Source organism: Rhopalosiphum padi, chromosome 1 (assembly GCF_020882245.1).
Source record: "Rhopalosiphum padi isolate XX-2018 chromosome 1, ASM2088224v1, whole genome shotgun sequence".
Lineage (NCBI taxonomy): Eukaryota > Metazoa > Arthropoda > Insecta > Hemiptera > Aphididae > Rhopalosiphum > Rhopalosiphum padi.
In genome coordinates, this window is record NC_083597.1 from 6,476,687 (window position 1) to 6,489,048 (window position 12,362).

The 12,362-nt window shown below is 30.2% G+C and overlaps 2 protein-coding genes across 2 annotated transcripts in view; one reads left to right on the forward strand and one right to left on the reverse strand.

The window, feature by feature from the left end:
* Positions 1-12,362, reverse strand: part of LOC132918297 (nucleolysin TIAR-like) — a 333,029-nt gene that overhangs the window by 65,553 nt on the left and 255,114 nt on the right.
* On the forward strand, positions 302-4,496 carry LOC132932161 (uncharacterized). Its single transcript, XM_060998399.1, has 9 exons — positions 302-874; positions 1,474-1,668; positions 1,825-2,022; positions 2,094-2,153; positions 2,487-2,663; positions 2,763-2,924; positions 3,009-3,253; positions 3,371-3,530; positions 4,267-4,496. The coding sequence occupies exons 2-9, from the start codon at positions 1,488-1,490 to the stop codon at positions 4,404-4,406; spliced, it is 1,323 nt and encodes a 440-aa protein (XP_060854382.1). The 5' UTR covers positions 302-874; positions 1,474-1,487; the 3' UTR covers positions 4,407-4,496.

The window sequence follows — 12,362 nt, forward strand, 5'->3', positions numbered from 1 at the left end:
TAATTATATTACTATAATATATTATAATACCATATGCATTATTTATATTTAATAATATATAATAACTATTATTATATTGATTATAGTTTTAAATTAATTAGTAGTATACCAAATTAATCCCAATAATAATACGAATAGCACGATAACAATAACAATTATTGTAAAGCAATAATTATAAATTATAATATAAGGATACAATAATTAATTAAATTATTATTAATTTCGGCGTGCTCAAACTGTAGTAAATATTATAACGATAATAAATCGTCATTGCAGTACGTGTAGTACATTTAAATATTTGGAACATAGAATATTAATATTTAATGTTTATAATAATAGAATTAATAGATGTTCTGCAAGTTATGTCTAAATGACATAGTTTATTTCTTCAAATTATCGAGGTTTTCGAGTTATTGAGATTCCTCTATAATTATATACCTATGTTATAAAAATTATGATCAAAAAATATAATACTTATAATATATATGAACCCATGGCCCATACACACATGAAAACATTCAACTATGTTCTTTGGCGTTGAATAATAATAGAAATGCGATAACCAATAATAGTGGTTTTACCCCGACGACTTGGTATTTTCCCAGTAATAATCATCTTTGCGCCGCGCCGTCTCGTCACAACATAAGACAATATTATTACAGTTTATATTTATATTATTATTTATTACTGTTTAGTGCTTATCTTCCACAGACCATAATTTATTAATTATTAAAGTGACTGCGACTAGTGCGACTCGGCGTCTCTGCCATTTTTTCATTTGCGCGTTTGTCGGTTGAACGTACCGTTGCCTAACATATTGTTCGGATTTTGTATTTTCGTTTATGCGTTTGTGGTTTGTTGGTTCGTTTGCTTGGTAAGTAATTTTATTTGATTATCTAAAATTTTTAATTTTATGATATGTATATTTAAATAAAATGTATTGTAATTTAGTAAATACTAAAATAAATTGATTAGTACACTGTTATAACTACTTAATGGCTAATTGCAACACGCACTATATCTATGGTGACCAGATAGGTATAATCATTTTAAAAAAAGTACATTTTAAAACTTAGCTCCTTCTCTGTCGTAATTGCCCAATGCGTATACTATTCTACCCGTTGTACCCATATTTCCATAGGTCATCTCCTTTTATAAAAATTGTTTTTTTTTCATCTGATTATTCTATTTATTTTATTATTATTTTCAATTATAAAAACCAATTATTTGAAATTATAATTTCAATTCATTTAGTGTGTGTCTTTATGATGAAAATACTTTGATTTATAGCAAACTTAAACTAAAGTGTAGATTATTTTTTAAAGGTAAAAATACTAAGTGTAAAACTTAAGTATACCTATACGATTTAGTATATATCTTAAATCGTGCTACCAACCAATAAGAATGCTTTAGGTCGAACCATAAAATATAAATTAATAATCATTTATTTTTGGGAATTGTACTTGGTTTCAGTATACCTATTTGAAATGTGGTCAGTGGTAGAATTTATTGACGACCGATCAGTTGAAGTAGTACCGGCCTACTGGCTAAATAAGAATAAATGTGCTTGGCCAAAAAAAAATTCAAAAAAATTTATTCAAAAAAGAGTAAAACCAAATGAAATTGATTTTGACTTTTTAAAGGCTCGTAAATTGGGAAAAGATAGAGGTATACACTATAACTTACTTTTTAACTTTGAATATTATTCATTAATTCATTATATTATAATATGACCTATATTTTCTCTAGTCTTGATGATTATATTATAATATATTTATTTACATAACATTATTTATTTAGAAAAATATATTTATTTTTATTTAGATAATTATACTTTAGCTAGAGAGAAAGCTAAAAAGGCAGAGTATACGTCTGACTTATCAACAAATAATGACACACCATCTAAAATGTCTGAAACTAAAAATATGAAATCTACATTAAATCCTAAAAAAAAGGATAAAATCATGCAACAAAAAGCGAATGATGCTTTATGGAGTCCATCATCTCCAAGTGATTTTTTTGGTTAGTTAATTCATGTTATTGCTAAGTTTATCAAATTTTTCAAGTTTTATTATAACACTATATATTTTTAGTCGATGATGGCAATTTTAACAAGGCAGATAAACTAGCAGATACTGTTCTTGTATTATCTGGTAAGTTGTAATTGACAAAATTAACTACATTAATATGGAATTAAATAACAAAATATAAATAAAATCTGACTAATAATCAGAAAATTTAATCAAATACTAAAAAATTAACTATTCATTTATATCTTATTTATATATTTCAAATGAAATGAAACTTAACTAACTTATATTATAATTATAAGTATTATTATATGGTATTAATTTATGATGTATATTAAATATTTCTACATAGTATATAAGCATGTAAAAATATGAATCCAATTGTAAGGGAAGAAACTGTTAAAACACTATAATATGTTTATAATAGTATATTATGAAAAAATTATTGTTTTCAAGGCACTCCAAATTCTCCTGCTATAAAGCTTCTTCCAACAATATTATCTTCAAATAGTTCAAATATATCCAACACTGATCAAACTACTGTGAATGATGTAAAAAAAAAATTAAATTTCAATAAAACATGCCATATGATGAGTCCAATTTCTACACCGGATAAGATAATAGAAATAACTGGTAAGTAATACATTAGGATATATTTTGAATAAAATATCCCAAGTTTATAAACCAATTGCATTAAATTCATGTATTTTTAACTTAATTTATTTTTGTTAGATCTTGATGGGGTTACACGTTTTATTGATGAATCTTTCATTGGTATAGTCAACACATCATCATCACCATTTAAGATTTCTAATGTATCTAAAATAGATTTGCAGCAGTCAGTATCTACTCCAAATGAATCACAACAAATATCTGCACATAATGAAATACTTGGTAAATAATATATAAATTCAATTCAATAATAATGTTAAATTTTTGAATGTATTATGTAGTATAATTTTATTTTAATCAATTTAGAATTTCTTCATAAAATGAATCGAACTATCTGTAATATCAAATATGATATTAATTCATTAAATGAGAAGGTGGATAAAATGTACGATATATTATTAGAACCAAGTCGATTTGAAAATTCATCGTTTGAAAAAAGTACTGAAAATATATTCCAAACGGAACTGTCAAATCTTCCATTGGAATCAGAAGATGAACTAGATGAATTTGAAAGAAAACTTACAACTAATAAAGAATTCAGAATAAAACTGGTAAAAATAAAAATCTGAATATGCTGTCTATGTACAAATATAATACCTATGTATAATAACTATATAATACCTATATAAATTAAAACTAAAGAATAAATTGATGAAAATTCTGTCCAGGTTGCAGAGCTCAAACGTTTTTCACGTAGTACATTACCAAGTACTGTACGTATTATTATGAGACAACTATTTAAAGATGCACTACTTGAGAAATATAGTTACAAAGGTTTGAAGAAAAAGAAAGTATTCTATACCTTGGCTACATGTACAGTCATATTTGGTGAGAATTTTTTTATTAAAATAAATAGAATTTCAAACTATTCTTTCTCTAGTTTAAATAAACGTTTACAAAAATGAATAAACATTTATTTTATAAAAAAAAGTTATTAGCTAATAATATCATATTACAATTAATTTTGTATTTTGTCAATATTAAAAAACTAAATTACTATAGTAAATTGACTTGTGTCTTTATCAAAATGTATTAAACAAATAACTATAACATATTATAGCAATGGTGAGTGGTTGTCCTTATATGATGAGATGTTGAACAACAATATTAAAAATGTAAAATAGTATTCTAGTTAAAGTCGTATAGAGTACATTTAAATACTACTGAATATTTCAATTAAAATTAATGAATCTAGATTTATAAAATTGTAAATATGTAACTTGTCTTTATTGTGTTCACCTATTGATATATATAATTCTATAACTTTCTTGCAGTATTAATTCACTGTGCTACTATTATATGCTAGGCCAAATAATTGAAATGATTAACTGAGTATTTATCAAAATTTGTTTCCACATTGATATTGCTATATAACATGTATATTAATGTTATTACATTGAGGTATTATATATTATGCTAATTATATTATAGTATAGTAACAACATTAATATATAATCTTTATATCAAATTAATAAATAATAAATAAATATATTTAATATATATTGATCAATATTTATATGGTTGTTCATTTCATTTTTTTCCATTTAAATGTCATTATTTTCAGATGCAATAAAACAAATGAAAAAATTCAAATTAAGTGATGCTGTTGACATTGAAACTCCTATAAGGACATTTATTTCTGGAGCTAAATTTAGGGAGCCGAAAAAAAATCTACTGACCCCGTCTAATGAACCATCATTTTAATTATCTAGCTATTGTAACTATTGTAACTATTTATTTATAACTATTGTAGTAAGTAACTACTATATAATGATGAAGTGCTTTTATTTTTGTTTTACACTTAATATTTAAAATTGTAATATTTGTGGTCAAGTGTACCACTAAGTATATTTTTTATTTTATTAATTATATATATAATATAAATTATATTATATAATAAACTGATCAGTGATTTACAATTTGTATTGTCTTAAGTTTTTATTATTTCCTTTCTATAATAACACAATATATTTTTATTATAAATAATCATTGGAATTAATTTAAATACAATAATTATTTATTATTTGAATAATTAATATGGTAGAGGCTATTTCAAAAGAAAAATGTTGGGTGCTGATGAAGCCCTTTAGTCACCTACCTAATCTTAGAATCGAGGATTGTGCACAATTATGAGTAACTTTACTTTCTCCCACCACTATTAACAGCTATATCTACAATAAATAATCAAATGTTTAATAATGTGTTTAACAATATTATCAACAATAAATACATAAGTATTAATTAATTTAATTATTAATGAGTGCCACAAAATTGTAAGTGCTATTTTCAGAATTGGGGTGCTATATTCCCTACTTTAATTGAGCATATATTATATGTATGTTAATATTTTACATAAATATTAAAAAATACATACATATATAATATATTGATAAAATAAAACAAAATATTACTACTATGGAAAAATTATAATATTTAATTAATGTTAAATATATATGATTAATAGTATTTCAGGGAAACAATATTTTTAATATAATACAATTGTATGCTTATATTATCATTTCCTAAATAACAATATATACTGATTTTGTTTTTAATGTTCATTTAATTTCAAACCGGTGGCCAAACAACAATATATAAACATTAATATCATATTATTTAATCAAAATATGATGAAATCCAAATAATTATATAATGTAATCATTATAAAAATAATAATACATAAACGATCAAAAAATGTTATCTTGCTATCTGGGAATATTATATTCTTATATAATATAGGTAAATACAAATTTAATATAAATCTTTAGGTAATTTTTAAACAATTTTTTGTTTTTGCTTTATTCCCATATGTTGAATGACGACGCAGTACTGACAACACCCACACATATATTTTATAGTACACTCAATAATAATTAACAATACATAATATATCTTTTGCGGTCTGATAGACACTGGAAATGACCTAGTGTAATCGGTTCGGTTGAAAACACATTTGGCCCGCGTGTATTTGTCGACCGTTTATTTACGGATTGCCGGTCAACGGCTAAATTACGTTTTAATTGAAAAAAAACCTCTTTTTCCAAGTATAAAAACTATCACCAACGTCGTTCTAACCCCACACCGCTGTCGGCATTATTTCGCGTACAAGGTAGAAGTAGGTATATATAAGATATCGTTTCGCGTGTTTACTTCCGAGTCTGTTTGTTCCCAGAGCACACACAAGCGTGTGCAAACAAGTTATTTCTGTCTACAAAAGTTTAACTAAATACTTGTAACTTACACACACGTACAGCACTATGTATGGTACAAAAGGTCAACATTATTTACATTTGTTTTCACATAATAATAATTATCGTTGTCGTCGATTCGCAGTTTTTTCCTTACCACAAGAATCACATATTATATCGTTTTTTTTTTCATTAAAATTTAATTCTGGTTTAAGGTAATTAAATTACTAACACATACGCATAAATTAGTTGGTAACTATACGAGTATAGGTATAGAATTTAAATTTTTCGATATCAAATAAATTCAATCATTTATATCGATCGGCGAGGTTGAAAACATCACACATGAAAAAAATAAAATACTTCTATAACGTATTTGATCGAAAAGACTTTGTGGAATTTGGGTGTTGAAAGAAAGTATTTTTTCGCTTGCTTTGTGCAAAAAAACGAGACAAAATTTAGTTACCAAAGTATTAAACGCTCGTATGCGAAAGGTCATATTAAAATTCTGAAAGAACTCATTCGCATTCCCAGCAACAACTTTTAAACCTCTTTTGTTTTGTGAAACAATGGGGTTTTTTTTATCAAAGTTAAAAACAGACATTTTTGTTTGACTGGTAAAATTAAAATAGAAAAAAAAAAGAAGAAAAAAGTAAAACAACGTCAGTAAACGCAATGGCGACATGCGATCATGTGGTCTTGCACGCACGCGCGTACCTGAATTGCCTATCTCGACCGCCGTGTTGAATAAATAATATTTTTTTGTTTTTAATAAGAGCGATTTGCATCAATCGAGTGCCACAATTCTTGCGTGATCAATCGATATTATTTTAAAAATTATTATTCAAAAATGAATTATTTGAGATATTTTATTAAGTTATTGTACGCGTTAACAGCGTGTTCGGTAACAGTAAGGTGTACAATGCACGTACAGCGGTATCGACAGTTTAATAATAATAATAATAATAATAATATGATATCCTCGTAGGTACCTGTAACAAATGCACCGTAGCTGCTAGTGACCTTGTTCGTGGCAATAAACGGAAAAGATAATATTGAACTACATGCGCTTACGGTCGCAGCAATGTCGTTCGTGGTGGTGGGGAGAGTAGAATATACGCGTCATCACGGTGGGACGAAGAGGGTTGGTTTAGTATGGTACGCGTGGTGGGTACGGGGACAAGGAGCAAGGGTACGACTCATCGTGTGAACGCAAACGCAACGTCGGCGGCAATAGCAGTAAGTGGATTTACGTGATCGGCAAGTGTAACTCGTGAATTTATATTATATATTCTTATATAATATATAAATATATATGTATGTGTGTGTGTGTGTGTGTGTGTGTGTGTGTGTAAAGTAAGCTAGGTGGATATATATATACATAAATATACATTATACATGCTACTAAGCAATGGGGAAGCAGTGGCGGCTGCGACGGTGGTGGTCGTAAACCAACGAAGAATTTATTATCTAGTTGATATACACGATTGGCAAGAGACGTTATCGGACGCGTGAGGTATGGTTATATATATGTGTGTGTATATAGAGGGAAATACTTATATGATGCGTATCTATATTAATATCATATATGTATATATACCACCAATAAACAAATAAAGGAAATACGCACGCATCGTTCAAATACAAAAAAACAACTATCGGTGCACGTATAAACGGGGTGCGAGTTGAAAAACTGAGCAGTATTCGTCATAGTAATATTATACGGAGATTTTATAATAATTATAATGATTGTATTATAATAATATTATTTCAACCGTTTACTATCAGAATTTTCACTGTCAAAGAGAACAAAAGTACTGCGCACAATGTCGTTTGTGATTGGAATCGCGCCAAAAGCCAGTGCGATTTGAATCGACCGCTAAGAAAATGACGCGGACCGAATACCCAAGCTCTTGGCACTACGGCTACATATAACTGATATATTATTATGATTATTATAATTTAGGTCACTACTAGATCATAGATTTTAGATTTTAGAACATATCGACAGTGGTTATTATTATATTATTAGCTCGTGTGTAAAACAAATAAACCTAGAAAATCAGCTAAAAATCTATAGTTGAATTCAAAATTTAATGTTTCCCTTTCCTCCCCGCGGTTTCCGGAAGAGTAATATATTAATGATAATATTATTATTTAATTATTCTATCGTACCAGTTGCCACTACTGCACAGACGAGCGCAACAAGTATTACAAAAATGCAAAAAACTGTATTTGCACTTTTGCCCGAATCAATGAAAAGTAGCGGCTATTGGCTATTTAAACTGCAGTCGTATAATAATAAATATACATATAAATATTACGTATATAATAACATTACAAGCGGTATGTGTTATTATAGTTTTCCCAACATACAAAAAGCACTAAGTGTAGTTTAAAAGTTGCGAAATGACTGAAAATATTGTCGGCCGATGTTTTCTTTCGATTAGAGAGACGGTTGTAATAGTCAAAACGAGTGCGCCGTTTATTCCACGCTAAATGCCGATCGTATATGGGTTTAAATGAGCGTTACACGAGTGCCTTTAACTTGATTGCGCTTGACCGCTGTTAGGAGTCTCCTCCGCGCGCTAAAAGCTGAACAATATCGAAGTTTCTAGTTTTTGCGACACGGCAATGGCACAGACAATTTTCACGCGTACAACGTCGCCGGGATAGAATTCCATAGGCACGATCGATAAACCAACATCCTTTGACAGAAGTGTTTTCTACAGCTAGTGACTTTATATTGTCATAGAACTTCTAGATATCTCGTGTTCTTATAATTATAATGGATTTCAAGTAAGAAACGAATATATGTATGGTGTGTGTGTATGTGTGTGTGTGTGTGTGTGTGTGAGAGAGAGAGAGAGAGAGAGAGAGAGAGAAAGAGTAATGCATACGTTTCGTAGGACCCGAATGAAATGAGCATGTCCGCTGAATGGTGGCATAGGTGTCGATATCGTAAGAAAAAAAATATATTATACAACACATACATATAATATATAAAGAGATTTTCCATTTGACAGATATCGCACGTTTTTTTTAGTGCCCGGTGCGCACATGCATTTTATATGAATTCACGTAAAATGCAACGCGAGCTTTCCGGTCGCCCGAGACAACGATAAATCACACGGACGGTCGACGTGTTTTTTTTTTTTTTAAACGAGTACAGACTAAAAATAAAAAATAAAATATATAACGTATACGGCATTTGAAAATACGTGTACAATAATGTATACACATAATATATTGTACGATACGCGAGGAAACAAAACGCGAAAGGAGGTCGTAAATTATCGGTGTTATTATACGGCCACCGACAGCAGGAGCATTATTGTAGTTATACGCCATGGTCGTATTCAAGGCACAAAACCGGCCTTTGTCGAACGAGGCCGCAACTGCATGTAAAGCCGACCACCCCATCACCAAATGCACTTCCGGTTGTATTATTATTATTATTATATCGCCTTATCGGCGCACTCGTTTAAATCAACGTGTTATTATCACGCAGAACATTGGTGCACTTCCTGACCATACCACACGCCGCCGCCGCCTTTTGTAGTAGTAACACAGCAACGCACATTACAATGTATATAATATGATATCATGTGCAATCCACGTCGTTCTCTATAACTGCACTGTTCTGTGCACGAGCATTTAAGCCGACCGCGTATATTATATTATTATAGGTACAACAGGAATTAACGTCGGGGGTGGAAGCGGCGGTAACTATTATAATATCATGTACCTAAGTATAATAATATTATATAACTACTGCGGAACGGCATCGCGTATACACCGTAAAATTGTCGACCCTTTCCTTATATGCGTATATATATGTGTATAGGGGGTTAATTTTACTGCATAATCAAAGGGGTTACTCGCGCGATCTCGGCAGCCACGGCAATTAACTGATTTATTATTCAAATATTATGCATGTGGATGGCTTCGGCGCAGCAACCTACCCGCGATGACCAGAGCTAATATTATTATAATATTGTGTATAGTAAATTATATTATACATGAAACCTATATAACACATATACACATACATATACAGACTAGTGCCTAAACAATGTATTTATCATTGAATGTTGTTTGATTTGCACGCCTATAAATATTTAAAAACTTTTAATATTCTGATTCGCACAGAACACCGACACAATTGTGTATTGAACAATGGAACAAATCATGGTCGGCATTCATGCATTTATACCACACCGATTTCCTCAGAATAACAGAGAGACGATTATGGTATGCTTGTTTTTTGAAAAATGTTTTACAGATAAAATGTTAAGCTTAATTTTTTCCCCTTTAAATTATGATTTTGTTTGACAACGATTAAGAATTTCCGGTTTATTATCATGACGTATCATAATGATATTATAATATTGTTTCCGATGAATATTTTGAGAAAAAAATGTTTAACAAATCATATATTACAGTACAAATTATACACATGGCACGAGAAATATTACTAAAACATAATAATATTATTATACATGTATACCACGTGGTTATTGTGTATAACTATAACAGTTATGTTACTTCGGTACAACGTGTTTGGGGATCCGCGAAAAGAGCCGAGAATACTGTTTGATGTTTACGTCACCTCACGGGTCCTAATTTCTATACGTGCGCGCGCGCGTACAATCCATGCAAAATATATAATATATGTAATACACTCTTTATATTCCACAGAAACACACACATTATATAGATTTATACACCTATATACATACGATGTTATACTCGGTCGATGTTATTATTACCCAGTGGTCCCTTCATTGTTGGCCTGTATGTGTGCGTGTGCACGGCATGGCAGTAGATTAAGTTAACAAATGTTTACATGTATATATATATATATATATAATATATAACACGCGTGTATATGTGATGCGTACGGTAGTGCATGCATGTGTGTTTGAGGAGGGAGAAAGACGTGGTTTACGGTGGGTGGGCAGAAGTTAGTGAGAAAGAACGGATATTATTATTATTATCATTATTATTATGTGTGTATAGGGGTGGACATGGTGGGGACGGGGTGAATGTGAAACGGGGATCAGGACTACTGGATTGTCGCGTGAGTGTATGGCGTGGCTCCAAGATTCGGCCGAGCTTTGTATATGTGTAGGCGTGTGTACATAATACACGTATACCGTATATTATGTCCGTGTGTGTGTTTTCATGAGCGCGTTCGGGAATGGACCTCGCCCGGTTTTTCTGGCAAAAAGTGTACATTACAGCGGCGATGTGTCCCGCCGCTACAGACCCTCGCCTTCTATCGGGAAGCGGGGATATTCACCGTCTGTAGTGTGCGTTTGTGAATATTATTCATCTCCCTCCACCCTCGGCGCCACGTCTCGTAAAACACATTTAAACATTTCTAGATCGGTAAACACGTCTCGGGGCCGACTCTTTCTGTGCGCGCATATTATTATACTGACGTCTTGTAGTACTTTACCTGCTATTGTGCGTAAGTGACACCCACCCTTCTACCTACTGTATATATTATACTTCTTACAGATCACGGTTTAATCACAACACACATAATTATTATTTGTGATTACGAAAAAAATGATGTTTCGATAAATAATAAGTACCTACAATGACAATGGCGCCTTCGTAATGTATGTTTGAGCGAAGACAACAACTTTCGTGTACAAATACAATAATAATAATAATAATAACCACGATGACGAAAACGTCAAAGACAGTTGATACGAATTTAAGTCGTTTGATTTTTGTGTAATACAATAAACTATAGGCATAACGACAAATAAAGTCCTTTGTTTATATGCGTAGTCTCGAGATAATCATCGTCTCACGAACGTTCTATAACATTGAATACGATCGAAAATGGCGTGTTTAACTTTTTTTGTTGATTTTAAATTTAAAAAGAAACTTTAAACTCACAATCGAAATTCAAAAAACTTTCCGATTGGTGAAATTCGTCCGTTGTTTTCGTATAATATTAATTTATAGCATATAATATGATGCATATTATAATGATATATATAAATATATATAAATATCCAGAAATCTTTATTATTTTTTTTTCAACCGTCTGGAAAAACGGTTTCTTGATATTACTAATAAAAATGGTCCAAACATCGATGTCTAAATCATAATATTGGGCACAGTGGTAGCAGATGTTTTTCTTTATTTTTTCATTATCTGTTCTTCACTTTTCGTTGAATCCCTTCTAAAGCAATAACCGACAGCAACGTCAGCATGAGCATCGGTATCATATTAGATATGATTTCTCTTACTCTCTACCACTTGTATTTTTTATTTTTATTTATTTATTTTTTATACCAACTTTGGAACGATAAGATATTATGGTACTCATCTAGCCAAGCGTATATAAGAAAGTAAAAATTGTATCATATATGTCTCCCGAAGACTCATCGACTGAAATAAAATATTATTTCGATAAATACATTTTGGAAGTAAGCGATATTCAGTGTTA

Bases quoted from the DNA above. Each gene is read 5' to 3' on its own strand.
- LOC132932161 (XM_060998399.1), top strand. From the start codon at position 1,488: ATGTGGTCAGTGGTAGAATTTATTGACGACCGATCAGTTGAAGTAGTA. The intron at 2,023-2,093 runs GTTAGTTAATTC...ATATATTTTTAG, and splicing joins ATCTCCAAGTGATTTTTTTG to TCGATGATGGCAATTTTAAC. The intron at 3,531-4,266 runs GTGAGAATTTTT...CATTATTTTCAG, and splicing joins TACATGTACAGTCATATTTG to ATGCAATAAAACAAATGAAA.